Here is an 18,220-nt window from a genome sequence, read left to right on the forward strand (position 1 = left end):
CATGCATTACTAAGAATCAGGGACCCTCCCCTCTTCTCTTTTGGCTTTTTAAGATCCTGATAAACCCAAAAGTTTTGCTCCTGCTGTAGAATTTCCATGAGCCTTTTTATCTCCAGGGCTCCAACTCTGTAAGGGAGTCAAGGCATTGGTATTGTTCCTGTTTTGAGGGACAGAGAACAGGCTCTGGGGAGAAAAGGGACTTGCTCCTCGTCAGGGACCTGCAGAGGGTCAGGCCTGAGGCTGCTCCAAAACCCCTGATTCCAGTTCCAGCTTGGTTCAGCACATTTCTCTGCACGGTATTGGGCCCTTGGGGAATGCTGGGTGCAGCCATGGTCATAGTGTAGCCATGGTCATATCTTTGAGAGGACATTTCATGCTCTTGTTTTGGGATGCTGGGAAGTGAATGGAGCTAAGATCAATGAATGATGACTTGAAGGGCTGCAAGTTATGGATAACATTTGCAAAAATAGGATTAAGAAAAACCATAGCATGTATCACCCATTAGGATGGCTACAATTAAACAAAAAGAAACAAACAAAAAATAATATTGGTGAGGATGTGGAGAAACAGGAACCCTTGCACACTACTGGTGGGAATCTAAAATGGCACAGCCACTATGGAAAACAGTATGGTAGTTCCTCAGAAAATTAAACATGAAATTACTATATGATCCAGAAAGTCTGATTCTGGGGAATATGCCCCAAATAATTTTAAACAGGTACTCAAAGAAATATTTGTATACTCATGTTCAAAGCAGCATTAATCACAAAGTCTAAGAGTTGGACACAACCAACCTGTCCATCAACAGATGAATGGATAAACAAAATGTGATTTATCCATACAATGGACTATTATTCAACCTTAAAAAGGAAGGAAATTCTGATACATGCTACTACCACATGAAGGAATCTTGAGGACATTATGCTAAGTGAAATAAACCAGTCACAAAGGGACAAAAACTGTATGACTCGACTTATATGAGCTACTGGAGCAGTCAGATTTATAGACAGAAAGTAGAATGGGTGCCAGATGTGGGAGGAGAGGAGAATGGAAAGTTATCATTTAATGGGTACAGAGTTTTAGTTTTGCAACCTGAAAAGAGTTCTGGAGATGAGCAGTACAACAATGTGAATGTACTTAATACTGCTATACACTTAAAAATGGCCAAGTTTGTAAATTTTATGGTATATATATTTTACGTAAAAATTTTTTTTTTTTTTGAGACGGAGCCTTGCTCTGTCGCCCAGGCTGGAGTGCAGTGGCGCGATCTTGGCTCACTGCAAGCTCCGCCCCCCGGGTTCAAGCCATTCTCCTGCCTCAGCCTCTCGTGTAGCTGGGACTACAGGCGCCCGCCACTACGACCCGCTAATTTTTTTTTGTATTTGTAGTAGAGATGGGGTTTCACCGTGTTAGCCAGGATGGTCTCAATCTCCTGACCTCGTGATCCACCCGTCTCAGCCTCCCAAAGTACTGGGATTACAGGCGTGAGCCATCGCACCCGGCCTACGCACATTTTTAAAATAAAAAAATAACTTAAAAGGCTCCCCAAGAGGCCGGGTGTGGTGGCTTACACCTGTAATCCCAGCACTTTGGGAAGCTGAGGCGAGCAGATCACGTGAGGTTGGGAATTTGAGACCAGTCTGGCCAACATGTCAAAACCCCGTCTCTACTAAAAATACAAAAATTAGCCAGGAGTAGTGGCAGGCACCTGCAATCCCAGGTACTCAAGAAGCTGAGGCAGGAGAATCACACAAACCCGGGAGGTGGAGGTTGCAGTGAGCCGAAATTGTGCCACTGTACTCCAGCCTGGGCGTCAGAGCAGGACTCCATCTCGAAAAATAAAAATAATTTAAAAAAAAAGCTCCTAAATGAACTCCATAGCATGGTAAACTGCAATAACTGCAATGTGATAATTTTTCTAAGAGGCCATTAGAAAACAATTTTATGCTAATTGGCTGTCTCTGGTGACCTAGCGAGCATCCTTTAAGGACAGGCATCAGCAATGACGTCTCCCCGATGCCTGGAGGCCCGACCTCAACAGCTGCAGTCATACCCGTTTCCCCAAATGCCTGCTCCGCACTCACCACTCTACTGAGCTCTTCACATGCATCACCTAATCATAGGCTCACAGCTGCCTACGGGGCAGGGGCTGTTCTTCCTCCCATTTTACAGTCATGCACAACTGAGGCCAGGAGAGGTGAGGCTGCACGGCAAGGAAGGGTCTAGTTGGCTAGGAGCCGAAGCAGGGGGCCTGGGCCCTGAGCTCACAGAGCACCTCTCCCAGAAGCCTGCCTCTCTCCTTGGCAGAGACCACTGGCTCAGAGTCACCAGGGCAGGGCAGTTTGCCTCATTTGTGCCCACATCTCCGCCCCACCAGTGCCATGGGCTGCCAGTGAACATTTGTCCAGTGAATCAATTAATAATTTTGTGTTCATGTGTGGGGTGCTGCCAACAGGATGCCAGGTGGCACGAAATTTTGGCAGAACTTGGTTCCCAGAATCATCCTCTAAAGGCCTGGCTTTTGAGGAGAGTGAGGTGGCTGTGCAAGGTCAGTGAGCCCAGGGGTCTTCCCCAGAGGTGGGGAGGGCAGGAGGTGGGTGCGGGTGTCTGGGACTACAGAAGCCCCCTGGAATGCAGAGGCGCTGCACTCTAGGAGAGTAGACTCCCAGGAGCCTTCCCCAGCTCACCAGTGCAGCGTGTGTGTGTGTGTGTGTGTGTGTGTGTGTGAGATGCATGGGGTGTGTGTCCGTGGTGTGTGTATATGTGTAGTGTACTTGGTATGTGTGTGGTGTGTGTATGTGTGATGCATGGGGTGTGTGTCTGTGGTGTGTGTATATATGTAGTGTACTTGGTATGTGTGTGGTGTGTGTGTGTGTATATGATGTGTTTGGTCTGTGTGTGTGGCGCATGGTGTGTGTTGTATGTGTGGCATGTATGTTGTGCACTGTATGTGTATAGCATGTACTGTGCATAGTGTGTGTTATATGTGCTGCTGTGTGTGTGTTGTATGTGCACAGTAGGTGGTGTACGTGTGTTGTATGTTTGATGTGTGTGATATGTGATGTATATGTGTGTGTAGTGTGTGTGATGAGTGGTGTGTATGGTGTATGTTGTATGCATGTGGTGAGTGTTGTGTGTTTGTGTGTGATGAGTGGTGTGTGTGGTGTGTGTTGTATGTGCATGGGTATGTGTGGTCTGTGTGTTGTATGTATGGTGAGTGGTATGTGTGATGTGTGTGTGATATGTACTGTGTGTGGTGAGTGGTGTGTGTATGTTGTGTGTGGTGTGTTGTGTGTGGTTTTTGTGTATGGTAATGTATATGTGTGTTGTGTGTGGTTTTTGTATATGGTAATGTGGTATATGTGTGTTGTGTGTGATGAGGGGTGTATGTATTTTGTGTATATAGTGTGTGTTGTTATGTGCATGGTAGGTGGTGTATGTGTGTTGTGTGTGTGATAAGTGATGTGTTTCATGAGTGGTGTGTGTGTGCTGTGTGTGTTGTATGCGTGCTGTGTGTGTTGTATGTGTGGTGTGTGTGATGTGTGGTGAGTGTTGTGTGTGTGTTGTGTTATATGTGTGGTGTATGTGGTGTGTGTAATGAGTGGTGTGTGTGGTGTATGTTGTATGTGCACGGTAGGTGGTGTATGCATGTGGTGTGCTGTATGTGTTAAATGTGTGGTGAGTGTTGTGTGTGTGGTGTGTGTGATGAGTGGTGTGTGTTTTGTGTACATGGTGTGTGTTGTATATGTGTGGTAGGTGGTGTGTGTGTGGTGTGTGTGTTGTATGTGTGTGGTAGGTGGCAGGTGGTATATGTGCGTTGTATGTGTGTGTGATGTGTGTGTTGTGTGTGTGGTAGGTGGTATGTGTGTTGTGTGTCTGCATGATGTGTGCGGTGAGTGGTGTGTTGTGTGTTGTACGTGCATGATGGGTGGTGTAAGTGTGGTGTGTGTGATGTGTGTGATGAGTAGTGTGTTTTGTGTACGTGGTGTGTGTTGTATGTGTGTGGTAGGTGTTGTGTGTTGTATGTGTGTAGTAGGTATATGTGTGTTGTGTGTTTGTGTGTGTTGTGATGTGTGAGTTATGTGTGTTGTGTGGTAGGTGGTGTATGTGTGTCGTGTGTTTGCGTGATGTGTTGGTGAGTGGTATGTGTTGTGTGCTATATGTGTATGATGGGTGGTGTATGTGTGGTGTGTGTGGTGTGTGTGTATGTGTCATTGTGTGCATATCAGGGTGAAGGGACTAACAGCTCTGTTAAAAACTGGAATTCCCCATCTGGAGTGATTTCCTTTAAACTCTTCTTCCAGAGACGGTGTTCACAAAAACAACCAAAAGCAAAACCCTTGTTGAATTCAACACCCAGGTCCCTGCTGTTTCGCATACCCCATGACCCATCTCCCCACCTCAGTGCCCTGCTAAGTCCCTTCCAGCATCTTCCACGCCTTCTGACCCTATCGGCTTGGCCCGAGCCCAGTCTCGGGGCGTGGCTTGGCTCAGGGGGACTTTGAGGCTCACTCGAATATTAGATTGAGCCCTGGGTTTGGTCCCAGGAGATCTGAATTCAAGGGCTGTCTGCTTCCCCTCTTCCCCTTTCTCCTCAGCCCTCCCTACTATCTGCTAGGTTTTAAGATTTATGGGAAATACAACACAGACAACCCTCCTCCCTTCTAGGATTATTGGCCTTGTGGCTACCTCTGTGTAGAATGGGGTGTCCTGGGGACCTGGGGCTTCACCAGGCGAAGCTTGGCTTATCTATTCAGGAAAACCATCCTGTCCTGCAGGGGGAATCCTTCCTTCAGAACCACTTCAGGGGCTCCAGGGAGATTTGTTTTTCTCTCAATAGCTTATGTTTCAGAAATATGCCATAAACTTCCAACAGTTCAGCTCCACAAGTGCCCATCAGTTTAGTAGTTCAAATGTCAACTGTAGTGTCAATCTCTTCTAAAAGAGGTCTAGTGAAGTAGAAAATTTAAGTCCGCTCGGGTGGTTTCAGTACACGGAATAGACATGGGCAGAACACGGGAATGTTTTCCCAAGGAAGCGAGGTGCCTCCGGAGTCGGAGGAAAGAGCTATTTCTAACTGAAAGCTCAGCTGTGGCTTGGAGGAGCTGCAGGGTGGCTAGAGCTGCTTAGTGGAAGTCTTGACGTACAAAGCACCCGAGACCACAAAGGGAATCTGAGGGTGTGCCAGGGTTTCTGAGGCAGGGAAGCAATTTCTGACTAAATGATGATTCACGCAGCTTCCCTCTGAGGGCAAGTTTAGTTCCTGATGATTAGAAATAAGAATGGAGGCCGGGCGTGGTGGCTCAAGCCTGTAATCCCAGCACTTTGGGAGGCCGAGGCGGGCGGATCACGAGGTCAGGAGCTCGAGATCATCCTGGCTAACATGGTGAAACCCCATCTCTACTAAAAAAAACACAAAAAAATTAGCCGGGCGTGGTGGCGCATGTCTGTAGTCCCAGCTACTCGGGAGGCTGAGGCAGGAGAATGGCGTGAACCTGGGAGGCGGAGCTTGCAGTGAGCCGAGATTGCGCCATTGCACTCCAGCCTGGGTGACAGAGCGAAACTCCGTCTCAAAAAAAAAAAAAAAAAAAAAGAAATAAGAATGGAAAGAAAAAAGGCTCTGCCATTCTCAGAAAGGATGGGGTACAGGATGGGGCTGGGCCCCTGAGAGGCCTCCCAGCCTGCAGCCTCAGCCCTCACACCACCCTCCACCTGTGCCTGGGGTGGTTCTTCTGAATGCTGGGAGGAGAAAGCCCATTAGGGGCTTATTTGCTACCACTGGCTCCCCCCAGTTCTTGCATCCTCACCTCTCATCATTCTGGCCCTGCAGAAATGCCCAGGCCAAAAATCACCATGTTTCCTAAGTAAGCCACACATCTTAAGATCTCTCGGCCTCTGCAGGGTCGTGCCCCCTGCCTAGAATACTCTTGCCTTCTGCGTGCTTGGTGAATTCCTCCAGAATTCTCTGGGCCCAGCTCTGCCACTTGGTGGTGAGGAGCAACCCTGGCAGGTTCACTTCTGTTTCTGCAGTGCGGTTTTCCTAGCTGCGAGATGGGAATGGTCCTGTTTGGCCAGCTGATCTGAAGGGGATATGGAGGGTCAGGAAAGACAGTGGCTGGCATAGCAAACTACAGAGGGGAAGGCTCAGAACGAGCAGCAGAGGGAAACAGAGTAATGGCTGCCATGGATGAGCACCTGCCTGCTCTGTGTCAAGCACTGTGCCGGGCGCTGTACACACCTCCTCAGCTCATCTAAGCTTCACAACAGCCCTCGGACAAACAGCCTCAGGGCAGAGGTGTAGCTCTGCCCTGAGTGGCAGGGAACTGCCTGGGCTTGGGATTGTTACAGATCTAGGTTCCAATCCTGGCTTGGCCTCAGATCTGCTCGGGCACTCTCTGCATGTGCTTTAACTGCTCCAACTGCAGGGTCCTTATCTATGCATTGGGTGTGGTGTCACCTACTCTGTGGGTTGTCATACAAAGCAAGGTAGGGAAAGCACTCAGCACTGAGCCTAGCTAAGTAAATGTTAGCAACAATGATATGCTCGCTTTATAGACTGAAAAACAGAGGCTCAGAGAGGTTAAGTAACTGGCTCAGGGTCACACAGGTGATGAGTGTTGGGGCTGGGATATGAACCTTGGTGTGTTGGACTTTAGAGCCAAACCTCTTAACCATTGCTTCCTGAGCTAGGTATTGGAACACCTGGAACTTCACTAACCCATGGGGTGACTTGGGACAAATCCCTTCCCATTTCTCAGAGTAAACTGAGGGGGCTGAACTAGGTGGTCTCTATGGTTTGTGAATCTTGTAGACCTTGCAATCTATCCTTGCAAATACTCTTTTTTTTTTTTTTTTCAGTAAAATGCATCAGCTAATTGGGAGGTCTATGGATCAATGATTCCTGGATGGCTGCGGGTAGTTGTGGAAGAGACCAGCTCAAGAAGCTGGAGGTAGTGACAGAGCACTGGTATTGGCCATGGGACTGGATCCAAGGCCATCTCCTGCCTTTTGCTGCCACACAAGAACAAAAAAGTAGAAGGTAGAGACATCAATCCTGCCTTAAGACTCCTATAAATTCATAGTCACCCATCCGCCCACTCACATATTCATCCATCCATCCATCCATCCATTCATTCATTCATCCATCTACTCATCCACCATTCCATTCCATCAAGCAATCAACACATCTACCCATCCCATCCATCCATCCATCCACCCACCCACCCACCCACCAGCCAATACATCCACTCATCCATCCACCAACCAACACATCCATCCATCCATTTACCAACCATCACATCCACCCATCCATCCACCTAACCACCATCCATCCATCCATCCACCCATTCACCCATCTACTCATCCACCCACCCATTCATGCATTCATCCATCAATCCATCCATCCATCTACTCATTCATCCATCCACCCATCCATCTACCTACCCACCACTCATCCATCCATTCCCCCTTCTCCCTACCTATCCCTCATCTCATTGATTACTCATCTACACACTTATTCACCAGTCCATTCACTTACATCACCCATCCAACCAGCACTTCCCAAAAGTCTATCCGAGGGGGATGAGAGAAGATTCAGCTGTCTCCTGCTCTTAAAAAGCCCACAGCCTGGCATCAGACAGCAAGAAGACACAGAGGAACTGGCCTCCTTGTGGAGGGAGAAATACAGTGTATAGGAGCCCAGCCCTGCCCAGGGTCTTATTTTCCCAGTCCAGGCTCATTTCCCAATTAAAGCTGATGGGTAGTGAAGCTGGTGGACATTGCATGTCATTCCTGCCCTGTCTCCTCTTGTATGGTTTCAGAATGCCCTGCAATCTAGATTTCCTGTCCTGGTTTGGAGGGTGGCCAGGTGTCTGCCCTGAGCCGAGCAGCTCGAGCCTCTTCTCAGTCTTCATCTGAGCCTAGAAAGGGGAGCCCCTGAGAGGCCTTTTGCCCCATATGGCTTGCAGGCCCTGGCTGTGAATCTCACCCTCTGGACCCCAGACCTTTCTTCCCAAGCAGACCGTAAGCTAGAGGTGCTGCAGGGTTGGTTTCTGTGACCAGGAACCTAGTCTGGACATCTGACTCAACAGCTAGCTTTAGGGTATCCATGGGTTAGCTTTGCCACTAATTGGCTAAATGGTTTTGGGCCATAGCCTTTCCCTCTCTAGTCCTGATATCTGCTCTCTTTATTTGTTAACCTCTGCATTGCTACAAATGGAATCTCCTTTCAGTGGATGATTTTATTGATGAATAACAACAATACTAGTCATACTGAGTGCTGTGTGCTAAGCACTTTCCATTAACTAACTCACTTTATCCTCACAACAATCCAAGATTCTCCCCCTCCCCTAGGAAACTGAGGCACTGAGAGGTTAAATAATTTGTTTATATTCATACAGCTGGTGAGGGATTTGAACGAAGGCAGTCTGGCTCCAGAGTCCAAGTTTTAACCACTACCCAGTCACACAGAGGCTCTGCTGTCCTTTCCATATCGATGGCTGTCAGCTCCCAGCAAAGAGAATAATGTGGCCAGGGAACTTACAAGAAAGACCCAGAAAGACAGGTGCAGGTATCTTTTGATGCCAGGGTTCCAGGTACAGAGGGGACTCTGGGAGTTAAGGGACCTGGCCTGGGTTACAAACCAAGGACCCCAGTTCCCAGATCCCTGACCTCTCTTCAACCTCAGCAGCTGCACTTCCTCAGATGGACCGACTGACCCCTGTCCTTTATGCCACTTGAACAGACTCAATCCACCAACATCTGGAAATGACATTTCAGCTTTGCCTCCAGTGCTAAAAAGCACTGCTTAATTGAGACCCATCACTGTGGAGAGGTTTCCTCAGCCTTCTTGGCAGATCCCAAGAACTCTTTTTGACTATAATTGCACTACACACATCTCAATCCAAGCCCACCCCACAGGGCTGTGCCCACATGGCTAAAGCCCATTCTATGAATTGCCCTGTTCCCCTGTCTGCCACGTCTGCAGGAGGAGATCATTATCAGCATCCCAGTTATTTTAGGAAAGCCTGGGGAGCAGAATAAAGCATCGCTGATCTCCCTTGATTCCCAAATTGGGTGGGATGGGGGAAGAAGACAAAAGCGTCATCATGTTTGGCATCACCCCCAGGGTTCTCTAGCACCGTCTTTATGGGTCCTCTAACCTACTTTCCCCTTTGTCAGTTCTGCCTCCCTTAGCCTGCTGCTCCAGGGTGATGCAGGTGGCTGCTCAGCTGCTGCAGAGGGTGCAGGAGCTGCCTCCTCCTCCTTCCCCTACCAGCCCTTGGCTGTTTGCTGCTGACCCATGCTCTCTTCCCCATTTTGACAAAGCTGTTAGCAGCTCCTACAAACCCACCTAATCGAGAGGGTTGCAGCTGGCTCAGGGGCAGAAGGAGGAGGAGGTCAGGGTTCAGCACATTGGAAGGGTAAACAAAAAAGCTTAGCAGATCACCCAGATGCTCACAAGGCAGAAATGCTCTACATCTGGGAGCTGATGGACATCTGGATGGATGAACTTTGGGTTTCTCTTCATCCAGTGCTGGTTAATTACAAAGGGGCAACCTGTGCTTCTAAACCAGATAGGGTTTATAGCATGGTGAATCTAGGTAGCTTAGCTGACAGTAAGTTGAGAGTTTTTCTTATCAAAATGGATAATATTACTACTATTACTAACAACATCAGTGGTAGATTGTGAAAATGGCCACGATTATTCTCCTTTCTGAATCCATGTCCTTACAGCACTTCTCATCAAGAGGTGAAGTCTGTTTTCCCACTGTGTGAATCTGGGCTGGCCTCCTGACTTACATTGGCCAAGAGAATGTGGCAAAAAGTGACAAGGTGGTGGTTCAGGCCTCAAGAGAACTTGCACACTTCTGCTCTCTGTTTGAGGCCTGTTGTTGCCATGTGAACAAGCCCAGGCTAGCCTGCTAGAAGAGGTGAGACCACACAGGGCAGGGATGAGCCAGCCCAGCTGAGGCCATGCTGGATCAGCCTACAGTTCTGCCAAGATCAGCAGAGCTGTCCACATGACCCCCTGCAGATGCAGGAGGAAGCCCAGCTGAGACCAGAAGAACCATCCAGCCTGAACTGCTGACTCACAGGACTTTGAGTGAAATACACAGGTTTGTTTCAAGCCATTAAGTTTTGGAGTAGTTTGTTATGCAGCAAAAGCACACTAATAAAAAGTTTGTGTGTGTGTGGGCAGGGGGAGTGGGGGTTCAATGACAGGATTTAAAAAACATAATTAACAATAAAGGTTTGTCACACAAACATTATAGCAATATTAATAGTATATTAAGTCAAACAGAAACATGTTGCTTACTATCTGACCATACCAAAATATATTAGCAGGATTTGAGACTATGAATCATATTGTTCAACCTGCCCAGTACCTCTGTACCATCCCATGAATGTTGCTCCCTCTGGTGGTGGATGTGCCTGGTACCCACTTACCAGAATCTTGGTGGTGTAGGCGCTGTTGATGGCGATGGCATTGACCAGCAGCTCCATGGTCTTGGTGTTGATGGAGCTGGGGTCAGGGATCTCTTTATAGTGGACGTCACCGACATATGCCTGTACCACTGTCATGCGATTGGTGGTCAGCGTGCCCGTCTTGTCTGAGCAGATGGCTGTGGCATTGCCCATGGTCTCACAGGCATCCAGGTGGCGTACCAGGTTGTTGTCTTTCATCATTTTCTGGGAGAAGGGGCAAGTGAGAGGGCAACAGTGAGGAGAGGGGCTGGGGAGCATGGGGTGCCTGGAGGCACTGGGTAAACATGTAGTAAATAAGGCAGAGCCACCACAGCCTGCCCCTTCGCTTCCTGCACTTGTAAAGGATCTTGGTTGCTGGTGTCTCCTACACCTGGGCTTCTTCTGTCTGTGCATGGCCGTTTTCTTTCTCTTTTAGTATCTGAACCATTTAAAAGACTCAATTAATTTAATTTATTAATTTGGATTATAGAAGGAATCTACATTCTTCATGGGAAAAAGGGGGAAAGATAAATAAGATTGGTTCCTCTCTGGGTACTTTAAATATTTTTCTCTTACAGACCAACAAAGTAACTATTCCTTATTTGGTGATGAATTTTCTCAAACATATCATCTTTCACTGGTGCCTGGCTTTCATTGTCATTTTAATTTTACCAAAAGTAAATAAATTAGGATATAGGAAAATATCTGGAAAAATATCAGAGTGTTAATGTCATTATTGCTAAATGACAGAATTATAGATTTTTATTATCTTTTCTATGACTAACATGTATTATCACTTGCATAATAAAAACCACACATTTCTTTAAAAAATATGTGCACAAAAGGGAGAAAGAAAACATATTGATTATCAGCTACTGTGCAGAACTAGGTACATCTTGTAATCAACATCCTTTTTTTTGAAATTTATAACAAAAATGGAGTATTCCTAGTATTCCTATACGTAATATTTTCTTCTATCTGTCTTTTATTCTCTCTGGCCCAACTCCACACTCATACCTTCTTCTAGGTTCTCGAACAAACAATGCAAATGGAGTAATTCTCAAGGAAATACTGTTCTTCATGCAGGCCCTCCTGACATAGCAGCTGAATCAGGTAGAGTTCTAGGCTGTGCCTAGGAATTTGATTTCCTTTATTTTGTTTCTCATTATAACTCTTTATAACCAGGGTAAAAAAGAAGTGCAGTTAGAATAATTGTAATAGAGCTTTATGTTACTAAAAATGAGTATTAGTAGGATTATATTCTTTTGCAGTTTCTCCTACTGTAACTTGTGACAATAGTAATAATAAATGCATGTTGAATGATCAACAGCAACTTGAATTTGCAACACATGTTACGGTTTGCAAAGTCTTCTCCGATGTTTTAAGAATTCTGTGGCATATGAGAAGATTCTGGTAATCCATTTTGGCAACTGAAGAAATCTAGGCAAAGTGACTGACCAGGATTACACACCTGGAGGGGTTTAAGGCTAGGATTTGAACCTACCTCCTTTTAACCTCACAGTCTGGACCTTTCTATCGGGCCTCAGCCCACCTGCACTCTCTGAAGAGGGTTCATCTGTTGGGCTCAAGAATCTTTAAGTCCGTACTGTCCAATATGGTAGTCACATGTATTGTGACTATACATGTATAGGCTACTGAGCACTTGAAATATGGCCATTCTGAAGTGAAATGTGCTGTGAGTGCAAAATACACATCAGATTTAGAGGATATTATGAAAAAAATGTAAAAGTAGTAGTTCATTTATAATTATTATATTGATCACATGTTGGATTGATAATAATTTTAACATACTGGGTTAAGTACATTACATTATTAAAATTAACTTAACTGGTTTCTTTTTACTTTTTTAAAATAATGTAGCTACTAGGAATTTTTCTTCTTTTTTAAAAAAATTATTTTATTTTGTAGAGATGGGGTCTCACTATTTGCCCAGGCTGATCTTGAACTTCTGGGCTCAAGCGATCCTCCTGCCTCGGCCTCTGAAAGTGCTGGGGATTGCAGGCATGAGTCACCATGCCTGGCCGCTACTAGGAAACTTACAATTGCACATGTGGCTCCCATTCTGTCTCTTTTTGGGCAGTGCTGATCTAAGTGGTCAGTCATCTTTGTGCTCCTGATGGTGGCTCCCAGGTCCAGGCTCACAGAGGGCACAGTCTGCCTCTCCTGTGTTGGGGTGCTCTCCTAAGTTTATCAAGTGTCTGTAAAAGTAACACTACCTAAGATGAGCGAAGGTAGTGGGTGCCAGAGATACGAACTGCAGAAGGCACAGAGGCCTAAAAGCATCTGTATATGATTCTCCCAAATGAGCTCTGTGCAACTTTCAAGGACATCCCCAGGCTCAGTGAAGTGGCTGTGGAGGCCCCCTACTCATGGCAGTCATCCTCTGCTGGCCCCGGGTCCCAAAGTAGCCTCTTGTTGTGACCTGTTTGGGCTTTGGTTTGTGGGGATGGAGTTTCTTCAAGAACCCTAAAACAGGAAGATGATAAGGGCCGTATCTGTTACAAAGAACTGCCACTTTCTGGCACCTGTCTGGAGATCTCTTTTCTGTATGAAATTACATCGGAGAGCCCAGCCCAAATTCCAGCTTGGAAACTGATGCTCACCATGCCCTCTGGAGGCTCTGCCAATTTCTCAGAGTGAATGCCTTGTTTATAAACATGGCCACGCCTCCACCCTCGCAGGGACATTCAGGCATGGGGCGCTGGAAACAGGAGCCCTACGCCCGGCCCTTCCAGGTGGAAAACACATGGGGCAAAGGGAAAAAATGAGACCCGGGTGTGAGAACCTGGGGGTGACCCAGTAGCATCAGACTGGCAGTGACTGGGCTCTGCAGACAGCCATGGCCTGGGTGCAGCGGAGGTGCAGCTCTGCCATCAGGTAGCGCTTAGAAAGGCCCCAGTCCTTGGAAAACATTCATGACTCCAGCTCTTCATTTAACTGCTTTAAAATGTCTTATATTTTTAGCCTCTTTCCAGAGGGGAGGAGGCTTCCATGAAATCAGACTCCTTTTTGTTTTTGGCTTACCCCTCTCACTTTAGGGAGCCACCTCTGAGATGAGTTTTACAAGCGCTACCGTTACCCGAGGGGCCTACGTCTCAGACCGCCAGACTTCTGTGTAAATTTGGTAGTCTAAGGATGAATTCTGGCTTGCACAGTGATGTCTTTATTATTTAAAAAAATTTTTTGAGTTGATTATCAATGTCTAAAAATCGTGAGAGTTAATACATTAAGTCCAGATTTCTGGCTTCTCTTGGAAAAAGGTGACAATGTGGCAATGCTGGGTCTGCATCCCTGCAAGATGGCATGTGGCTGGGCTGAATAATGGCTGCCTCTTCAGCCAGGGTATGGCTCTCTGGTTTGCCACAGGCCCCTGGACTCTATGAAAGCGCCAGAGTTTTGGGGTCCTGCATACATTCTTTTGAGCTCCCAGGGGGTCTATGGGCTTCTTCATTCATCTCCCAACCCCAGCACCCGTCCCAGTGATCCCCCAGGCCCTCGGCTGCAGCTGCATCAGTCGGCTGGTCCTGCTCTCCTCCCCTCTCACCTTCACTGAGTAGGCCAATGAGATGGTGACGGCCAGAGGGAGACCCTCGGGCACGGCGACCACCAGCACTGTCACGCCAATGATGAAGAACTTGACAAAGTACTGCACGTAGACAGGCGTGCACTCAGGCAGCCACGGCTTCTTGTTGACCACGAAGGTGTCCACGGTGAAGTAGAGAACCAAGATGATCACTGTGATTGCTGACATCACCAAGCCTGCAATGTGAGGGACACATGCTCGAGGGGTTCCAGGAAGTGGAGACTGTGGGTGGTGTGGACCAAACCTTTGGTTGAAAGAGCTCTGGGTCAGGCTGACCCCAGCTCATCTCCCAGCTCCGCCACTCCTTGCTTTGTGACCTGTGGCAAGTTCTTGAGACCTTGATCCTCACCGAGCCTCAGTCTCCTGCTCTGTATAATGGGGATGAATATTTCCTCCCTAGGATTTTGTAAGGCTCAAATGTGGTAATGCATGCAAAGTGCCCAGCATAGTACTCAACACATAGTAGGTGCTCTGACACATAGTAGGTGCCCAAGAGATGTGTGCCAAGTGACTGTGTGAATAAATGAGGAATGGTTTGCATAGAGCTTTCACACAATAATGATGTAAAGTTGTTATTATTTATTTATTCATTTATTTGACAAATACCTTTTGAGCACCTATGACATGCCAGGCACATCTTAGTTCCTAGTTTGGGAACTAAGGACATAGCAGTAAAGAAGATAAGAGTTCCTGCCCTTGAGAGCAGACATGCTAGAGGAGGAGGAAGACAAGAAACAAAAAAAACAAATACATGAACAAGACAATTTCAGATACGGCTACATACTGTGAAGAAAAAGGCCAGGATGATGTGGTAGAAAGTGACATGGTTGGGGGGAGGTAGGGAGTGGTTACTTTAGCTAGGGTGGCCAGGGAGGAGGTGATATTTGAGCAGACACCAGTTGCATGGTGACCTAGGGAAGAACATTCCAGATAGAGGAAACAGCAGGTAGCTATTTTTCAGATGAAGAAACTGAGGCTCAGAGAGGGGAAGTGACTTGCTTGCAGCCACAGGTGAGAAAAATGCTGTAACTGTAGGAACGCAGCTGGGGACCCATCCTGATCCCCTGGGGGTTCCTCTTGCTAGTTTAGCATGCCCATCCCCTATCTGCTACAGGTGCTACTGCAGGTGCTGTGGAGACTGCTCATACCCATAGCCTCTGACAGAGGAGGAGCCTGCTAAGGTGACTGGGTCCCCTTGTCGGGAAGGGCCTGGGAATGCACTCCCATCTCAACCTGATGGCCAACATCCAGTGGCTGATGTGTTAGTCCCAAAGCCTAGCCATCTGCTTTGAGGTAGGACAGACCCTAGAGTTCTGGGCAGCATGGACTTCATCCTGAGGACAGTGAGAGTCACGGAGGAGGTTTGAGCAGAGGAGGGCAGGGATGGATTTGGGTTGCTCCAGAGCTCCCAAGGGATCGGGAGAGGCTGGGAGTTCTCTGGAAATCTCAGCTGCCCCTGGCTTCTTCCCTGGCCTGGACCTGTGCCCCTTGCAGGTCTCACCTGAGAGCACCCTGTCAATAGATCTCTTGCTTACTCATCTCAGGGAATTCAGCCCAAGAGAGAGGCAGAGATGGGCTGTGAACCCAGGAGTGCTTGACTGTGAACTCCATTCTTGGCAGGGCTGAGGTGCAGGAGGGAGAGGAGTGAGGACTTTGAAGGCCACGGGGTGTTCTCATCGCTTAGTTCCTGGCCCTGTCAGTGCCATGTTTCCATGGAGTCTTCTGCCTGTGGCGGTGGCGATGGTGGGATAGAGGATAGAGGAAATCCCTGAGCCCATAGCTCTCCACCCCCACCTCCAGCTGCAGAGCCTCAGAGCCGGCTCCATCCCTGTCTGACAGTCGAAGGGGCGGGAAGCCAAGCTCCCAGCAGCCAGGAGCTGTCACCAGGCCCCCAAGTTTAAATATAGACAGCCAAGCCTGTAATCTGCTTCTCTTCCCCACGCGGTGGTATCTATAATTAGAGCTGGGGAGACAGCCACAAAGGATCGAGCAGCCAGGTGGGAAGGCCTTGGTGTTTGCTACCTCCTTATCTGGGAGGGGAAGCCTAGGCCATGCCAGAGGGTCGGGGGCTCACTTTGCACCTGGGCCAGTGGGGCTCTCACCAGCCATCACCTGTAGTTACCACTTTAGTTGGGATGCCCAGTTTGTTGTGCTGGGGCTCAGACCATGGGCTTCTCCCTGGGCTCCTGGCACTGTCCCTCAACCTCTTCAGTTTTTCCTCTGCACTGTGGCCAGGGTGGTCGTGATAAGCCCAAACCCATTCCTGTCTTCCTCTGCTCAAGTCTCTTCCATGGCTCCCACTATCCTCAGGACAAAGTCCGTGTTGCTTGGAACTTCAGGCCCTGCCCCTCTCCAGCTGCTGCACCTGCCAAGTGCTAACATCTTGTATGCAGAGTCTCCTTTAACTTCCACAGCAATCTGTGAAGTGGGGACAGCTATTATCCTCATTTTACAGATGAGGATACGGAGGCCCAGAGCTAAGAGAAGTTACTTTCCTAAGTTTTCACAGCTGTTGCTGGACAAGAATGCAGGCCATCTGCTACCAGAGCTTGGGCTTTGAGCTTCACTCTTCTGTATCACTGAGTGCTAATGGAGTGCCTACTGTACACAGGACTCAAACTGGGTGCTGTGGTAGAGAAGGGTGGGCTTCAGGCACTCATTCAAGTCCCCCACTTTGCAGATGAGGTAACTGAGAGCGAGCTTGGGGCAGGGCTCTGCTTGGGGTCCCCCGTGAGCCCTGTCCCCTGCCTCCCACCTGCTGCACTCACCTGCCTTCCCGATCTGCACAGCCAGCTTGGTGAGCTTGCCCTGCAGCACGGACTTCTCCTTCTTGTGCATGCTGGCCTTCTTCCTGTCGTCAGCGTCGCCGCCCTCAGCACTCTTGAGGGGCTGCATCTCCATGGCGGCTGCCCCGTCCTGCTGTTTGGCTGCAGGGGGCAGATCACGCACGTGCACACACACAGACACATAGACACACACATGCAGGTCAGCCCACAGGGTGGAGACACTGGTGCCCACCCCTGCCTGCCCAGGGGAGGTGCTGACTGCCCGAAGTGAGCCCCGCATGACTGGTGCAGAAGTCCTGTGATGGGGCACCCGCCTCTTCCAGCTGGAGCTATGGATCCCAGTGGCACTGACTGCCTCAGACCTGGAATCTGGGAGACAGCAGGGACTGATGCTGTTACCCTGGATCCCCCTCTCGGCCTGAACAAGCCCGTGGGTCCTACCCCAGGTGGTCCCTTGTCCTTTCCCACATTCTGACAAGATAGACAGGCTTGGGCTCTACCCAGCTGGTCCTTGGGACCTGTTGTGGGATATTAAGTAGCCACTAGACAGGAGGGACAAAAAAGGAGACTTAACATGTAAAACAGGGCGGCCATGGGAGCCAAGTCACTATCCCAGTTGGCGTGGCCTCTTCATGCAGGATGGACTGGAGGGCCCATGACCCTTTTGGACAGAGACTGAGCCAAACTCCCTACCCCTCAACCTTTAAAGATTTCAAAATCTTCTGCTGAATGGTCAGCAGAGTTCAAAGGCTAGGGAGATGCTGGCCCATGGGTGTCCCCCTCCTCACCGGTGGACACCCCTTTATTTGGCCTAGCACCATGAGAATCACAGCTACACCCCCAACATCCTCAGACACCTGTAGGAGTGGATGTGTCTGCCTCTGGCCCCCGCCAGTCCCTGTCTCTGGTGTGACTCTGAGAGCCGGTGGGGAGGGGCCTCAGGGACCACAAATGCTGGTTAATACAAAAGGGTTACCTTTGCTCTGGCTGGCGTCCACATTGCCATCCTGCATTTTACCTACACGACAAAGAATTTTAACAGACAACAGAGAACAGACAAGACATGGTCGGTCATCACGAAGACGCAACAGGCCACGGACATTAATGTCACAGATGGAGGGAGGGCGGTGCTGACTGCATCCCTTTGTGTGGGGATGCGGGCTAGGGAGGGCCCTGAAGCAGGAGCAGGCCTGGCCACAGCCTCAGCTGTGGGGCTTGCCAGCTGGGCAACTCCTGATCCTCTAGGGGACTCAGGAGGGAGGTTTCTGCTGGAATACTTGTGGCCCTTAGTGTGTTACAGATCAAAGGGCAGTATCAGAGGGTGCAGGGGACTAGAGTCTGCTGGAGGAGGCGCAGAGAAACA

General features: G+C 48.6%; 1 protein-coding gene across 8 annotated transcripts in view; it reads right to left on the minus strand.

Moving 5' to 3' along the window:
• Nucleotides 1–18,220, minus strand: part of ATP2B2 (ATPase plasma membrane Ca2+ transporting 2) — a 214,905-nt gene that overhangs the window by 39,868 nt on the left and 156,817 nt on the right. For 4 of the 8 annotated variants that reach the window (XM_030927863.1, XM_010377271.2, XM_030927887.1 and 1 more), the window contains exons 9-12: nt 17,834–17,875; nt 16,840–16,998; nt 14,033–14,247; nt 10,450–10,692 (exon numbers count right to left, since the gene is read on the minus strand). In XM_030927863.1, the coding sequence (XP_030783723.1) occupies nt 10,450–10,692; nt 14,033–14,247; nt 16,840–16,998; nt 17,834–17,875 (659 nt within the window). The remainder of the gene's footprint in view (nt 1–10,449; nt 10,693–14,032; nt 14,248–16,839; nt 16,999–17,833; nt 17,876–18,220) is intronic. The other 4 variants (XM_030927870.1, XM_030927874.1, XM_030927884.1 and 1 more) reach the window with 1 other exon arrangement.

Source organism: Rhinopithecus roxellana, chromosome 1, assembly GCF_007565055.1.
Source record: "Rhinopithecus roxellana isolate Shanxi Qingling chromosome 1, ASM756505v1, whole genome shotgun sequence".
In the NCBI taxonomy this organism is placed as follows: Eukaryota; Metazoa; Chordata; class Mammalia; order Primates; family Cercopithecidae; genus Rhinopithecus; species Rhinopithecus roxellana.